The sequence below is a fragment of the Octopus sinensis genome, linkage group LG6 (genome assembly GCF_006345805.1).
Source record: "Octopus sinensis linkage group LG6, ASM634580v1, whole genome shotgun sequence".
NCBI classification, from domain to species: domain Eukaryota; kingdom Metazoa; phylum Mollusca; class Cephalopoda; order Octopoda; family Octopodidae; genus Octopus; species Octopus sinensis.
In genome coordinates this window covers 113,633,723-113,651,399 of record NC_043002.1, presented here as the reverse complement: position 1 = coordinate 113,651,399, position 17,677 = coordinate 113,633,723, and the positions used below count along the sequence as shown (strand labels likewise).

Below are 17,677 nucleotides of genomic sequence, written 5' to 3'. Positions count from 1 at the left end.
TTTGCCATTTATAATAGGTTACATAGCATTGAAATCAACCGTTTGAGGTTGTCATCTCTACTTTTGCATTCATCTTTGTTTGTGTCTTGCTTGCCTTATGTGTGTTTTGTGTTGTGAACAGTGTGAGACTGAAGCAGTTCAAGACAAAAATATTTGTTGGTTCTAAAAGAAAATAAATAGTATGTGCTGTTAAATGTAAGTTTCCCTGTGTGACATATTGTAAGCATTTAATATTTTTGGCTTCCTAAATGAATGGAGCAACAGAGACTAACAACATCTTACATACTGTTATGTATTAATTAGTTGTAAGAAAGGAGAGAGTAACTAAACTGTATACTTGCCAGCTAAGGAAAACAAATACACTGGTTGATATCACATTTACCCTGAATCCACACAGTTGCCTCCCTGTCCTATTCAACCCACAAGAAATGTTTAACTCTTTTCTGTATGCTGTGTTATTCATGGCACATACTGATTTTTACATCATTGTGTAGTAATTCTTTCATTGCAAAAAGTGATGTTAAAAAGTCTTGTACGATCATGATTTCACTTTTTAATTTTCTTGCCTCACAAAGCAGGAACATTGCCTCCCCACAAGTTTGCTGACCACCGTATTAGATAATAAATTTTGTTTCTATTTATTTCAGGTAGCAGCAATGAATGAATACCGATGTCTTTTCTATTTGGGAGTATTAAACAATCAGCTGTATGCTGTGGGTGGAATAAACTGGACAGGAGTACTGCCAAGCGTTGAGGTCTACAATTGTGATCAAGATGTTTGGGAAAAGGACAAAGATTTGCCTTATCTTGTTCATGAACATGCAGGTAAGTCAATCCATTTTGCTTAACAATCTATGTTGAATATTAGTTCAAAGAAATCAAAATTAAAATTTGGAGAAATCCTTCTCTTCTTACCTGCCAAGCTGTTAAATACTAATTCAGTGATTTACTTCATGTAAAGAACAAATGTATTTTTAAGAGCACTGTAGTTTGCGTGAAGCATTGTAATATTGAAGATGAGAGAAAATAGAAAGCTTCTGACAATGTGGAAAGTTTTATAAAACCTTTATATTTCAGGTGCAGAAGAAAAACAGTCTGGGAAATGACCAGTTTTGCAGATTCTGTTAACCCATTCAAATCCCCTAGCGTTATGTAGCAGCAGTAGTCACTCTCCAAACGCAGATGCAATCGACACTCTGAACGTTGGTGTAAACAAACTTCCAACTGTTGTTGTAGGCCATTGCCATGCCATCTGTGATGTGACGGTGTTATTTTTTTTTGGAAGCACTCCGTCAGTTACGACGACGAGGGTTCCGGTTGATCCAAATCAACGGAACAGCCTGCTCGTGAAATTAACGTGTAAGTGGCTGAGCACTCCACAAACCCGTGTACTCTTAACGTAGTTCTCGGGGATATTCAGCGTGACACAGAGAGTGACAGGGCCGGCCCTTTGAAATACAGGTACAACAGAAACAGGAAGTAAGAGTTAGAGAAAGTTGTGGTGAAAGAGTACAGCAGGGATCACCACCATCCCCTGCCGGAGCCTCGTGGAGCTTTAGGTGTTTTCACTCAATAAATACTCACAACGCCCGGTCTGGGAATCGAAACTGCGATCCTATGACCGCGAGTCTGCTGCCCTAACTACTGGGCCATTGCGCCTCCACGACAGTGTTATATTAGTAGTAGTAGTAATAGTAGTTACCCCCTCAAGTGTTGCTGGCTGTCTGAGTGTTGGTGTAAACAAATCTCCTACTTTTGTTGTAGGCCATTCCTTATCTGTTGGATGGTGTTGGTCACAGTTGCCGTGATGCTGTCACAGTTGCCATGATGCTCGACTCCAATTGACTGTTAATCTTTAGGTTGAGGTAGTGGATCAGTAGAACCTCTTTTATAAGTAAATTGCTGGTGTTCCTCTCCGAGGCTAGTGTGGAGGTGTCTATCTCCTTGGTGGTGTTGCCACATCTGGTCAGGTGTTTGGAGACGGAAGCATTGGTAGTGAGATGCTCCTTAATTTGGACAGGGAGTGGTTATGCTGTGTTGCTGATGTAGTAGTTGTTGCACTTTTGCTTGCATGATTGTCAAAGATTATAGATTTATTCATTGTTTATTAAAAGATACCAAGAAACAAACTATTACTATATATTTTAAACTGCTAAGGTGGTGAGCTAACTGAACCATTAGCATGCCAAGCAAAATGCTTTTCACCTGTCTTCACATTCTGAGTTCAAATCCCATCAAGGTCGACATTGCCTTTCATCCTTTCAGGGGTCAATAAAATAACTATAAGTTGAACACTGGGCTCGATGTAATTGATATATATCCCCTCCCCAGAAATTGCTGGCCTTGTGCCAAAATTTGAAATCAATATATATTTTAAACACCCACTTCAACACATATTCATATTTAATATATATTCTAGTTAAATCTTTTAACATAATGTTTTATCTTTTTAATAAAAAATGAATTATCATAATTGTTAATTGTTTTAAAAACTGAGCTATTTAAAAATACGTGCAACTTGAAATTTATATCAGTTAAATCAGTTACGATGAGTTAAAGTAGAAATACACTTGAATAAATAATGATTGATTCCATTTATTGGAACACAAGAAAACTAATAATATTGAAAATATGTTGCAATTGCAGAAAAATAAGCTAGCCAAGTCTTATGCGATCATAAAGCAGTTCTCAATTTCTGGGAGAAAGAAAACCAGAGCTCTTAAGAAGCAGTTGAAAGGAGTTCCAACTGGATCAAGTCATGGAGGAACACTTGTGCACAAAGAGAGAGAGAGAGAAGCATGGTTGCAGGGATCATGAAGCTCACTTTGTAACAGATGGTTCAGGGTTCCGCTCCACTGTGTACCATCATGGGAAAGTGTCTCCTACTGAAGCCTGACTTACCAATGTTTTGTGAATGAATTTGTTAGGCAGTAACTGTGTGAAAGCCTGGCTTTTGTAATGGTAGAAGGGACATCCATGTGGGCTTTTCCAGTGGGCAATTCACCGAAGAATAAATGCTGAGGAAATATTTCTTTTTCCAGTATTTTGTCATAGTCGACTCTGTATTGACTTTTTCTAGGATAACATTGTTGGTTGTGTAGTCTTGCCATTTGATGTTGTGGAATTTCTCTTGATGGAAATGCTCCATCTCTTTGATGTCCTGATGGTGGAATTATATATGTTCTTGTACAACACACACACATGGCGCAGGAGTGGCTGTGTGGTAAGTAGCTTGTTTACCAACCACATGGTTCCAGGTTCAGTCCCACTGCATGGCACCTTGGGCAAGTGTCTTCTACTATAGCCTCGGGCTAACCAAAGCCTTGTGAGTGGATTTGGTAGACGGAAACTGAAAGAAGCCCATCGTATATATGTATATGCGTGTGTGTGTCTGTGTTTGTCCCCCTAGCATTGGTTGACAACCGATGCTGGTGTGTTTACGTCCCCGTCACTTAGCGGTTTGGCAAAAGAGACCGATAGAATAAGTACTGGGCTTACAAAGAATAAGTCCCGGGGTCGAGTTGCTCGATTAAAGGCGGTGCTCCAGCATGGCCGCAGTCAAATGACTGGAACAAGTAAAAGAGTATGTGTATGTGTTTGGAAAGAAAAATTTAGCACAAGAAGATGGATCGAACAGGCTTTATTATATGTCACTACAATTGTTTCAACACATCATCATCAGCTGTTACTTGTTGAATGTTATGTATACTGTATGCAATATTGTGTTATTATGATTCAACAGTAGCTATACCTGCACATCATCGGGTGACCAGAGTCAAAGTACTGCTGTTATTATCTTTAGCCTCTCTACCTTTTATGCTCAGACTGAAATATTATTTTTAGTAGTCCTCCAACAAAGAGGAACAAGGAAATGAGAAAAACAACAAAACTAAATTAAAGGAAATTAAAGAAAACAAAAGAATAAAGAACTGCATATTCAATTGATCTTTAACTACAGATTTATGTTTACTCTTTACTTGTTTCAGTCATTTGATTGCAGCCATGCTGGAGCACCGCCTTTAGTCGAGCAAATCGACCCCGGGACTTATTCTTTGTAAGCCCAGTACTTATTCTATCGGTCTCATTTGCCGAACCGCTAAGTGACGGGGACGTAAACACACCAGCATCGGTTGTCAAGCAATGCTAGGGGGACAAACACAGACACACAAAAACACACATACACGTACATATATATACATATATACGACAGGCTTCTTTCAGTTTCCGTCTACCAAATCCACTCACAAGGCATTGGTTGGCCCGGATAATTTATTTTTATATTAAAAAGATAAAACATTATGTTAAAAGATTTAACTAGAATATATATTAAATATGAATATGTGTTGAAGTGGGTGTTTAAAATATATATTGATTTCAAATTTTGCCACAAGGCCAGCAATATCTGGAATTTTAGGAAAGAAAGGCATCTAAATATAAGCCATTAACAATTACTTATCTCTTGTGTCTGTTTCTGTTCCACTTCAAAGAAAACCAATGACGTATGTTCTCTTTCTTAACTCAGCGAACTACCACCTTGCAGATTCAATTTTAGATATATAGTATCACCACCAAAGTCTTTGCCCTCTTGCTTTTCATTGAGAGGGGCTATTAAACTAACAAATTTACTTGTACACACATATATATACATACATATATATTTCTTTACTACCCACAAGGAGCTAAACATAGAGGGGACAAACAAGGACAGACAAAGGGATTAAGTCGATTACATCGATCCCAGTGCAAAATTGGTACTTTATTTATCGACCCCGAAAGGATGAAAGGCAGAGTCGACCTCGGTGGAATTTGAACTCACAACGTAACGACAGGCGAAATACCGCTAAGCATTTCGCCCGGTGCGCTAACGTTTCTGCCATCTCGCCTATATACATACATATACATTTATTCCACTTTAGCATATATCATCATCATCATCATTTAACATCCATTTTCCATGCTGGTATGGGTTGTGCTATATTCATACATATATTTATCTAAACATACACTCACACTTTCCATTCTTGTGTAAGCGAGATATGAAGCTTACAATCATGCTTATATATTAATACTTTTTCCTATTTATATCCATTCATTTGGAATTATGAATTAGTTCTTAAAAAACGGAATTAAATTCTATAGGGTATCCTTATAAGGATTGTTTTTACAGACTTAGTCTTACCCATTATGATATGTCTGTTCACATATAATGATACTACAATAGAATTACATCCAGTATTCATTCTAGAATTACACCTTGTAAGTGCACATACATTTTACATTTATACGTAATGATAAATGTATCCTATAATTATTTCACTTTTAACCAAACAACTTTACACACATACAAACTACTATGAAATTTCCTTATATATATAACATACACACACACACACACATACATACAAAAAAAGCCTGATAAATACATTTATAAGTAAATACATAATTGATATAATCTTAAAGGTTTCCACCAAATTCCCAAAACCAGCTTTTAGGCCTATGAATGAACACCCACACACACCTCATCCATTGCATGATACCTTGGACAACTTTCTTCTATAGAATCGGACCAACCAGTTTTGTGAGTGAACTTGGTAGACATTAACTTTTTTGACTGCTAAACCCATGATTCCATGTGCATGCACACACACATAAAGAGTGCCAGGCGACACACACACACGTGTGTGTGTGTGTCGCCTGGCACTCTATCTGTTATGATGATGAGTGTTCCTGTTGATTTGATCAATGAAACAACCTGGCCATGAAATTAACTTGCAAGTGGATGGGCACTCCACAGGTGTGTGTATCATCAATGTAGTTCTCAGGGAGATTCGATGTGATACAGAATGGCCCTGGATTGGAACAATGTGAAATACCGTCTCTTGCTCAAATATATGCATCCATACAAATACACACAATTTCATATACTTCCATGAATACACATTCACATGCACATAATTGTATATATGTGTGTGTTTGTGTAGACATGGCTGAATAGTTAAGAAGAACACTTTTTCAGTTTGTTGCTTCTTGAGCTATGCCTGGCTCATAAGGGCCGGTTTCCTTGGTGTATAGGTTCCCCACTTGGATGGGACGCCGGTCCATCGCAGATGAGCTGCAAGATGCAGGAGGAAAGAGTGAGAGAAAGTTGTGGCAAAAGAGTCAGCAGAAGTTCGCCACTACCTTCTGCTGGAGCCGCATGGAGCTTAGGTATTTCGCTCATAAACACACGCATCGCCCAGTCTGAGATTCGAACCTGTGATCTCTCGACCGTGAGTCTGCTGCTCTAACCACTTGACCATGTGCCTCCACTAAGAAGAACAATTTACAATCATGAGAGACTATGTTCAATCATATTGCATAATACCTTGAGTAAATGTTTTCACCTGTAACCTCTGTTTAACTGAAGTCTTAATTGTGGAATTGAGTTGATGATAACTTTATTGGATTTATGCATGCAATAAGCAGACAAACCTTATAATTACCATTTCTTGGTTTAATCACTTTGTTGACACATTTCTCCATTTTCTTAGCATTCAGTATCACTTTAGCAGCAAAAATTCTTCTCACAGTCTCTTTCGTTTTGTGCTCCTATCAAAAGAAGTGAAACAGACCAGTGCTAGAACCATAGATATTCCCTAAGTCTAACTGAAACAAAGGAAGCAATTTCATGTATCAAATGAAGATACAATGTATTTAATTATCATGTGATATTGTGACTGAACAGGCTATCAGGTGTTACACACCACTGCATTGTTTTAGCCTTCAAATGACGACACCCGGCTGGCTAGGCGAGCAGGCCAACATCCTCCACCCTGATTGAAGTGGGGCTGGAACAATGTGAAATGAAGTGTTTTACTCAAGAACGCAACATGCCATCCAGTTAAAGTTCATATATCTGAAAAAGATGCACATTCTAAAGCATTAGAGCATTAATATACTTTATTTCAGAAGTTACATGTAATGGCCTGGTCACAAAGCACTGAGCCGTAGAGGCGACTTATCAGAGTCAAACAGTCATTTGAGCACTTATACTTCTAAGTGCTTTATAGGTCACTCTCTGACCAGTCATCACATTTAACTTCCTAACAAAAAAAGAAGATATAACATATATCTATATATATAAAAGGTTGTGTAGTGTCTGTCTCCTACGATTTAGATTCCTAACTACTCCCACATTTTGCGGTGTAGTTTAACCAAAAGCAGGTATCTTATAGTCGTGATTCATATCAAGCCCTTCTGGGTATTAGCGCGCGTCTACGATGAGTCTACGATTTAAAAAAAAATTTACCATAATTTTTTCCCATTTTAATGCATTTTTTTGCTATTATATAAGGGAAGTAACTCTTTAAAAATTTATTATTAAATCTCAGAACGTAAAAAGCTACAGTAACACCTCCTCCCCCTTTGTGGTTAGCCATATTGAGATGGCTATTATACTTTACATCTCTAAAAATGTTTATATAGTTATTTCCCTTACAAACCCGAGCAACGCCGGGCGATACTGCTAGTATTATATATATGTATTTATACACAGCCCATCCAGCCTGGGAAACGGAAGCTAAATGATGATGTGCACAGGTGGCTGTGTGATTAGAAGTTTGCTTCCCAACCATATTGTTCAGGTGTCAGAACCATTGTGTGGCACCTTGGGCAAATGTCTTCTACTGTAGCCTGGTGGCGACCAAATCCTTCTGAGTGGATTTGGTAGCCAGAAACTGAAAGAAGCCTTCTGTGTATGTGTGTGTGTTTTAAAAACATAAGTACTGGTGTAGATTCGTTTGCTTGTAAGCCTAGAAGGTGCTGTCCTGCATGGCCACAGTATAAACAAATAGAAAATAAAAGAAATAATGTGTGTGTGTGTGTTGAAGAAAAGATCCCTAAGAAGGGAAATAACTCAAGTGTAATTATATACTTCCCAAGTTGTTTATTCATGAAAGGAATTCAAACTATTGTAGTTGTTTAGCACTAAATCAGTTCTGGTCAAGCAGACCTGTGATTAGAGGTGTCCAGCTGTGACCAACCTGTCGTTTTATGTACCAAAGTTTACATTATCTAATGTGACTTGCTTTTTTCTTTTAAAGGCTGTGATTTTCGAGAGAGGGAGTTGGCCGTTTTTTCTAGCAAATTGACTGACCGTGTACAAGTGTCTGTGTATACGTTGTAGAAATATCATCTTGTGATAAACTGTTACAATCGGCAATGTCACTACATTCAGTTGCATTAATACAAACGAGCTCCAACGCAGTTACTAGATGGGCTAAAAATAGCAGCCAAACTATTCCTACAGGCTTTAAATAACTTTAGGAAGAATACCATATAATAACTCTAGATTCACTCACGTCTGAATAAAAGATACGATGGTCAATGCCGGAATGCTTCTGCTGTTAGGTGTGCAAAAATCAAAGCTGAATGACGAGAAAATGTTTTTATAGCCGCGTTTTGTTACCATTTGTGTAACACTACTTTTATATGTTTCCTATTTGGAATTAAGTGGAGGCGCAATGGCCCAGTGGTTAGGGCAGCGGACTCGCGGTCATAGGATCGCGGTTTCGATTCCCAGACCGGGCGTTGTGAGTGTTTATTGAGCGAAAACACCTAAAAGCTCCACGAGGCTCCGGCAGGGGATGGTGGTGATCCCTGCTGTACTCTTTCACCACAACTTTCTCTCACTCTTACTTCCTGTTTCTGTTGTACCTGTATTTCAAAGGGCCGGCCTTGTCACTCTCTGTGTCACGCTGAATATCCCCGAGAACTACGGTAAGGGTACACGTGTCTGTGGAGTGCTCAGCCACTTACACGTTAATTTCACGAGCAGGCTGTTCCGTTGATTCGGATCAACCGGAACCCTCGTCGTCGTAACGACGGAGTGCTTCCACCCATTTGGAATTAAATAATAAATATATTTCACTTTTGAAGTAGGAATATATATTGATAGACACGTTACTTATAACTTACTTATAAGTGTTATCATTATACATAAATCCTGATTCCAGCTACATAAACGTCATAGCGAGAAATATATTCTCTGAAAAGCTAACGGACATTTTATGCGTGCATATATGTTGAAGATAAATAAATTCGTGTTCTTTTAACCGCTATAAAAAAAATACACAATTTCACAATTGCAGAAATAAATTTCTTTAACAAGTTGAAGAATATGAAGAAAGAGAAAATAATTACTACACTAGTTTATGTACATTTAGCATTTATAGTACAATTGAAAGTAAAGTTACTTTGTCGTAGAGAATTACGACTTAAAAGTCACACTAGCTAATCTTTCTTACTAACTACTAGAGTTCACAACAATTCAAATAAGTCTTGTTGGATAGACAAGACATAAAAAATAGCCAATATCTCAAGGAGAGATGGTCGTGGAGTTTAGTAACATTCTACAATCAGAGTTTTTATAACTGCTCATATCCGAATTCTAAGAACCGTATTTCGTGAAAGATTTCTTTGACGAAAGTTTAGAATTCGTATCTGGGCAGTACTTTTAACCAATGGGTTTACCACCAGTTATGCATATTCGGGCAGACGACCATTACGTCAGATTGCCGCCTTTTAAGACTTGCTACAATGTAAATACAGACAGCTTTTATGTTCAGATTTACAAATTATTTTAGCTACGTACTTTTGTGTAGGTTATGTCTTCAAAACTTAAGAACTATTGAAACTGGCGATTTTATTTAAATGAAACAGTGCAATTATTCGAGGCTGAGAAATCTTTAATTGCAATTAAATTTTCTCCCCATTCAAATTGTTGCGAATTTAAGAGAAAAACTTTTTAAGAATGAAAAAAAATAAAACTGAATGTTAAAAATTAGAGAAAAAAATTTTTGGTCATTTCGATAGGTTAATTTGGAGTTATCCCCCTTGAATTACTCTTGCTAACCTATGTTTCAAAGAGAAATCGTGTGGAACGGAATTTATTCCACAAAAGAATGACGAATCCTGGTTGAATGGATTTGTGGACACAGTATCGTCTTGTAAAAAGTGTTATACTGCAGAATTATTTAATCCACATTATGAAAATCGATAAAAAAAATTAAGAATAAAACTGCTTTTGTATCACTTTTATGTTATATGTATATTCAATCAAGTCCTGTGTTGATAAAATTACGTTTTTATTTACAGGTTGTGTTTTAAACAATCAGTTGTACATATCCGGCGGGCATGATGGGACAGATTTGTTAAATGATGTTGTCAGCTACGATCCACTTGTGAAAGATTGGAAAAGAAGGGAGTCCATGATACAAAGGCGTTCCTGCCATGCCATGGCGTCTGTCAATGGATATATCTATGCTGTTGGAGGGTGTACTATGCAACAAGGCTTAATACAAGACATCAAAGTAAGTCAACATCTTTTTTATTGTCTTATGTGTTTACTTGTTGAAGAGTATTTATGTATGTTTATAAAACACTTAAAGACACACAATATTGCATTTTAGTTATTGAATAAATAATAATATTCATTTGCAGCGTGGAAGGTTTTTGTAAGCCATTTAAGAAACACACAAAAGCCGTTCAATTCACATTTAAGTTTAATTTGTCAAAATATTTTCGTCGCTAAAATCCGTGACCTGTTCACTGACAAAAATCCGTAACAGATCACGGATTTTAGCGACGAAAATATTTTGACAAATTGAACTTAAATGTTGAAGTGAATTGAACGGCTTTTGTGTGTTTCTTAAATGGCTTACAAACACCTTCCATGCTGCAATTGTTTTCGTTCCAGCACACGATCTCAGATCAGGTCACTTGCTATGCGAGTACATCTCCAATAATATTCATAGAATATCAGAATCGTAGGACTGTGAAAGCAAAGGCTTGAGTTCAAATTGTATGAAAGTGTGGCCCCTCTATTATATAGGAATCACACAATAATCAGTGTTTGGCTTTTAACCATTTAGCATTTAAACTAGCCATATCCAACCAAAATATTCTACCTGTTTTATTGGTCAGATCTAAACCCTCACACCTATACTATTGGTCATTCTAAAAATAAACAATCACATCATCAGAATCTCAAAGTCCGCTTTCCATGCTAGCATGGGTTGGACGGTTCAACTGGGGTCTGTGAAGCCAGAAGGCTGCATCAGGCCCAGTCTGATCTGGCAGTGTTTCTACGGCTGGATGCCCTTCCTAACGCCAACCACTCCGAGAGTGTAGTGGGTGCTTTTGACGTGCCACCCGCAGCTGGCCACGGACGGATGGTGCTTTTTACGTGCCACCGGCACGGGGGCCAGGCGAGGCTGGCAACGGCCACGATCGGATGGTGCTTTTTACGTGCCACCAGCACGGGGGCCAGGCGAGGCTGGCAACAGCCATGAACGGATGGTGCTTTTTACATGCCACCGGCACGGAGGCCAGTCGGGGCGGCGCTGGCAACGGACACGATCGGATGGTTCGCTTACTTGTCACCGGCACTGGTATCACAGCTGCAATTTCCATTGATGTTGATCGACTTCAATTTTGGTTCTGCTTTCTGATATCTGATTTGATTTGGTTTGATTTTGATTTTGATTTTCACAGAAACAATTATGTAAAATTAGTTTAGAAGTAGTACAGCCTTGAGGAAGGTTTTCATCCTGAGACAAGAACAAGAATCTAAGAATATTTAGTTTCTTGTAATAAATAGAATTGTGTATGTCTATTTTGATGTACCTTCACACTGCCCCTCTGCATACAAGTCGACATAGTAAGTGTAAACATTTGGACATTATCACTATCTTTCCGAATCCTTCTGAGTTTCATATGGAATTTTTGGTCCTACAAAGTTGACTTGATGTATAAGTCAATCTATCTATTTTTTCGTCTGTAAATTTTGGTCTGAAAAATCCAACCTGTATGCTGGAGAATACAGTATGCTTATTTCTCCTGTAAATCATATCACCTGTAGTTTGCTGGTTTTGTCCATTTCAGTATGTGAGAATGAGTGGAATAAAAATAACTTACTTGTAATGCAGGCATGGCATGCTGCCCTACTAAGTCTCAACTAACCCTTGTTAGCATTGAAAAATTGGGTATAAAAACAATGGTGATGAAGAAATGACTCAGAACTGGGACGCATGTTTTACAGCCAGGAAAAAGAGTCATTAAAAATATCTGATATCTTAAACTCATTCAATATATATCCAAACTAGCAGTATCGCCTGGCGTTGCTCGGGTTTGTAAGGGAAATAACTATATAAGCATTTTTAGAGATGTAAAGTATAATAGCCATCTCAATATGGCTAACCACAAAGGGGGGGGGTGTTAGTGTAGCTTTTTACGTTCTGAGATTTAATAATAAATTTTTAGAGAGTAACTTCCCTTATATATGCCAAAAATGCATTAAAATGGAAAAAAAATGATGGTAATTTTTTTTTTTAATCGTAGACTCATCGTAGACGCGCGCTAATACCCAGAAGGGCTCGATATGAATCACGACTATAAGATACCCGCTTTTGGTTACACTGCACCGCAAAATGTGGGAGTAGTTAGGAATCTAAATCATAGGAGACAGATAGCACACAACCTCACTTTTATATATAAAGATTAGTAAAATGGACAAAAACAAATAGTCTGGGTTGAGAGGTGCTGTGTCTGACTGGACTGTTCACATAAAGATTACAATGTGCAACATAATTTTTGTCCTTGGGTAGCAGCTGTCATTTCCTATTTACTTACTCCTAGAAAGTATGAAAAATGGCTAATATTGCCTTCAAACATTGTTTTTGTTACATTTGTTCAAACCCCAAAGATTCCCTCTCTGCACATGGCTATGATGCTCCCTAACCACTCCTGCTCATGATCAGAGATGCATATATTGTCAGCTATCAAGGGACATGCTCACTGACAAGCAAATCTGTGATATTGAGCTTTCAGCATCTCAGCACTGAACCTTTCTGTAATGTAATGCAAAATAGGTCAGTTTCGAAAGATGGATGTCCAGGTGACAAAAGCAAAGTTTGAAGGGAATAGTAGTAATTTCCTTTGATTTCTAGATAGAAGCAATTAGGAAATAACAACTTACTGACCAAAGACAGACAAAAAAAAAAAAATGTTATACAATGTTATCAGTTAAAATCCTATTGTAAGTTTGCCTCTTGTCTTTTAACATTGTACCTTTGTTTATCTGTTTCAGTTAATTTAGCTTGGAATTAAGTATCAGATTATTGTCTTCATCAACTGAAATATTACAACACTTACTTTACTATTACAATATAATCTATTTCTTTTTCCATTGCTGCATTGGTTATATGATGACTTTGTCAGAGATTTATCTGTATTAGCTTCTGGGCATGGATTCACTGAAGCTCCGGCGTCTGGCGATGGACTTGGTAAACACCCACAAAGTTATCAACCACCTCACCAACAACAACACTGAACACCTTTTTGATCTTCATGTGTCTAACACACGTGGACATGCCTACAAAGTCAGAAAACAACACAGCTCCCATGACTTTCGGAAACATTTTTTCACGCTCAGAGTTGCTGAAGCATGGAACAAACTGCCTGCGTCAGTTGTTGACTGCCATGACACTGCATCCTTTAAGGCCCTCATGCTTTCCTAAATCCGCCGAAACTACACCTGATTATACATACACTTTAGATGAGTTGTAGTGCACCTGAGCACTGTACACAATGTTTTTATTATTATTATTATTATTATTAATATTAAAACAAGTTATTATTGGATCAAATCATTTAAGATTATACTCTTTTCACTTCATCTGTCATAGCATACACTTGTAAAGATGTCAGCTCATAAAGGCCCATGAGGCGAAAAATCTAATCCTCTATTCTCCTTCAACCCACACAGACTTACAGGAAACCCAGCAAAACACAACACCACCATCTTACATCTGAAATCATTATTTATTTCATTTGATATAGACCAATACACAACACTACAAGCCAAAGTAGCTACAATATCTGGAAGCACTCCGTCGGTTACGACGATGAGTGTTCCGGTTGATCCGAATCAACGGAACAGCCTGCTCGTGAAATTAACGTGTAAGTGGCTGAGCACTCCACAGACACGTGTATCTTTAACGTAGTTCTCGGGGATATTCAGCGTGACACAGAGAGTGACAAGGCCGGCCCCTTGAAATACAGGTACAACAGAAACAGGAAGTAAGAGTGAGAGAGAGTTGTGGTGAAAGAGTACAGCAGGGATCACCACCATCCCCTGCCGGAGCCTCGTGGAGCTTTAGGTGTTTTCGCTCAATAAACACTCAGAACGCCCGGTCTGGAAATCGAAATGCTACAGTATCATTGACAACTGAAATCGAAAGTCTTGGTTAGCAACCATCCTGAATACACGACTGCCATAAGAACTTATGATTATATACAGAGGAAATAGTAAAATGGTTGATCTCTGCTTTGTATGCCACTTGCTCTACCACTGCATGATGGAAGGTATTGTATTATTTGGGCTGCAAGAATTGTAGATTGTTTTTACCATCGACTGTGCCATAATTCTGTTCTTGCAGAGTTAACCAGAGAACACAATGACTAAAACAGCTGTAAATTGCTGGTCAAAATATTTGATATTAATATTTGAAGTTGAAAGCCAACAATATCCATGTGAACAAGTGTTATTTGTATTGAACATAAATTTTATTTGATCTTGATCTGAGTTATGAATATATTTGATGAATTAAACTGGCATCCCACTTCTTTAAAATCCTTTTTCTTTTTTTCTTTTTTAGGATTGTGAGAAATATGATCCTGTAACTGACCAGTGGACACGCTTGACCAATGAAACTCAACAGACACCAATGTCCTGTATATATCCTATTATTCGACACAATAAAATCTATTGTATAGGTGGCTACAAATTTACTAACAATCAGTATGTTGATATGGTTTCAGTTTTTGACCCAGCAGACCAATCTTGGAAACACGTTCAACTTATCTCTGATCTTTTCACTCATTATCATCAATGCTGCTCAATCATCCTTGATCCCAGTTTTTTTGTCAGTTGAGAACGTTACGTTTCACTACTCTGTTGTTCACCTTACATGGATCAAGCTTTGATTATTATGATCATACCTGACTTATCAAATCTTGAGAGTTATCTACTGGCCACACCCTGCTAGTCAAACTTTGATAATCATTTGAGGATAGCTATATCATACTGAATGTTTTTAGTTATCTGATAACAATATTAATTTGAGAGTTATCTGGTTATCATAGTATGTTCAGTGAATGTTCATAATTATCAAAATAGCTGCACTTTGTTGGTAGTTATTTGATGACTATGGTAATAGAACACACTTGATTGGTCATTATCAAATGACCACATTGGACTGATTTATATATCAGATGATCCTGTATTCATTCTCTTCTTTTCTTCTAAAAAGAAAAAGAAAAAAGATAATCCAAAGGTTGTTCAGTATTGTTGGTTGTTGAAAGAAAGAAACTAAGGCTTCTGATGGGATTGCTTGAGTTGTGGTGGCTGTAAGCACATAAGGTTGTATTTTTGTAGACATTCTCTATGGATGCTGATAGTTAATCCTTCTCTCTACTTATGTAACAGAAATAAAGGGAAGTGAGAAGACATTTTTTAAATTACTAGTTAAATTGTAAGTCACAAATGTGACAACGGCAATAATTGTAGTAAACAATTATTTAACAGTTTGTGAAATGAGGAATTAGTTTACTTGTTATATTCAACCATTTAGGATGTCTGAAACAGAGAGAAAAGAGAAAAGGTATGCATGTCTGTAAGCTTGTGTATGTGTGTAAATATCTGAATTTATGAATGACTTCTGTGCACAGTATGCAAGGGACCTTAATAAAATTTTGCTACTGTCACTGGCTGCAGTTAATTCCTTAACATTGCTCAGAATCTACCATCAAATTCATTCTCATTTTTTTTTTATATCTCTTTCTAATATTTCCCACTGCACAAAAAGTTACGATCACAGGAGGTAGAGTATGTATATGTATGTATAACTGACTGTGTATATACACGTTTGTTTTGATATAGAACCTTTAATTGAAGAAGGTTTTACAATTATTGGTATTTTTCTCTTTCTACTGATATTGCTGCTAATTGTATCTTTCTATCTTTGTTTCTTGCGTTTTTTCCTCTTCAATCTATTTTTGTTATTATTACCTCCGATGAAATGTCTCTAAAACTATTACCACATAATAGAACTCATCTCATTCCAGAATATCTATATTCAGAGCTATTTATTGCAAAGCATCTGCAATTAAAATTAGTGGGAGACACCTTTATTGTGTGAGAAATTATTATTACCAGCTCAGTTTTAGAAACAACACGAGTCGAGTGTCTCTTTTTTCTTTTTTATCACATTGAGTTAATATTTGTATATACAACAACCCTGCCATACTGACTGTATTGAAACTTGTTACTAGTTTTCTTTTTACATATTTATGATGACATACGCACACTCACATATATATATATATATATATTATATATATATATATATATATATATATATATTTACAGTTTCATACACTGACAGTGAAATGATATTTTTCTTGTAGCATTCATATACTATACATTTCTATTGTGTAGAGAATATAATTTATATCTTCAATACAATTTTGGTTCAAAACTACACATAAGAAAATGAATTAGTATGAATTACAAAAAAATGTTTAAACTATTTATGGAAATGAAAATCCAAGATGAATTCAATGATTCAGTTATTATATTCTCTTAGCCTAAGTTTATATTTTTGTAAGTTGCACAACGTACGTATGTGTTTACGTTTTTTTTTGTTTTTTTAGATGTGTTTCCGTAAAAACGTTCATATCTTTATAATTGATTTTTTTCTGATTTTTTCCCTTATATTTTAAATTATTTTCTCGCCTTTATATTAAAGAAAAAAAAAGTTCCTTGAGTTAATAGTTATCTCCCTTCAATGCTTATTCATATTCTTTCGATTTGTTCCCCTTTCTATATTACTTTGCGTTGACATTTTTAATAAACCCAAAACGCCAATTAAGCATGTGTCGCAGTGTTTATTCTTTCCATTTTAATTTTTTTTAATATATTTCTGAAAACGAATTCTTGTACATTCATTGACGCTACGCATATTTTCCGCGTTGCATTTCTAATTTCATAAAAAAAAAAAAAGTAATTATGAAATTATATAATTATTGTATTTCAGTACTGCAATATCTGGATACAATTCGCTATGTGTTATTAATCCATGAAAATAGTTTTACAAAAAATAAAAAAGGCAACAAAAAACCCCCCAAAAAACCTCAATAAAAGCAAAAATATTGAACACACACACACACAAGTATTTTTCAAAGTTTTGTGAAAAAGATTATTGATGAAGAAGATTCAGAGATAAAAGGAAGCAGAGACACCCCCTTACCTCTGATTTTCAGTTGATAATAATTAAAACAAAAAGGCTTCAGTGTTTTCTACAATTTGCAATAAATTACAAGGGGTGTTCATTAAGATTTACCCTGACCCACTTCCCAATGGCTGGGATAAATGAAGCATGGCATAATTATTAGTCCTTCTCTACAAGGCCCCCACAAATGGTGACACACTTCTCCCATCACTTTATGCATCTGTGAAGACCTCCTCTGTGGAAGTTGGTAGGTTGCGACTGGAGCCAATACTTTACCCCAGAAATAAGTTCATCATCATCAAAAAAGTGCTTCCCTTTCAAAAAAGACTTCATGGTTGGAAAGAGGT

General features: G+C 36.7%; 1 protein-coding gene across 1 annotated transcript in view; it reads left to right on the top strand.

The window, feature by feature from the left end:
• The window catches only part of LOC115212991 (kelch-like protein 9), a 59,668-nt gene extending 42,692 nt beyond the window's left edge, over positions 1–16,976 (top strand). Inside the window, exons 3-5 of the mRNA XM_029781858.2 lie at positions 648–825; positions 10,135–10,349; positions 14,697–16,976. Of these exons, the coding sequence (XP_029637718.1) occupies positions 648–825; positions 10,135–10,349; positions 14,697–14,972 (669 nt within the window). The 3' untranslated portion in view covers positions 14,973–16,976. The remainder of the gene's footprint in view (positions 1–647; positions 826–10,134; positions 10,350–14,696) is intronic.
• Positions 16,977–17,677: the final 701 nt, after the last annotated feature.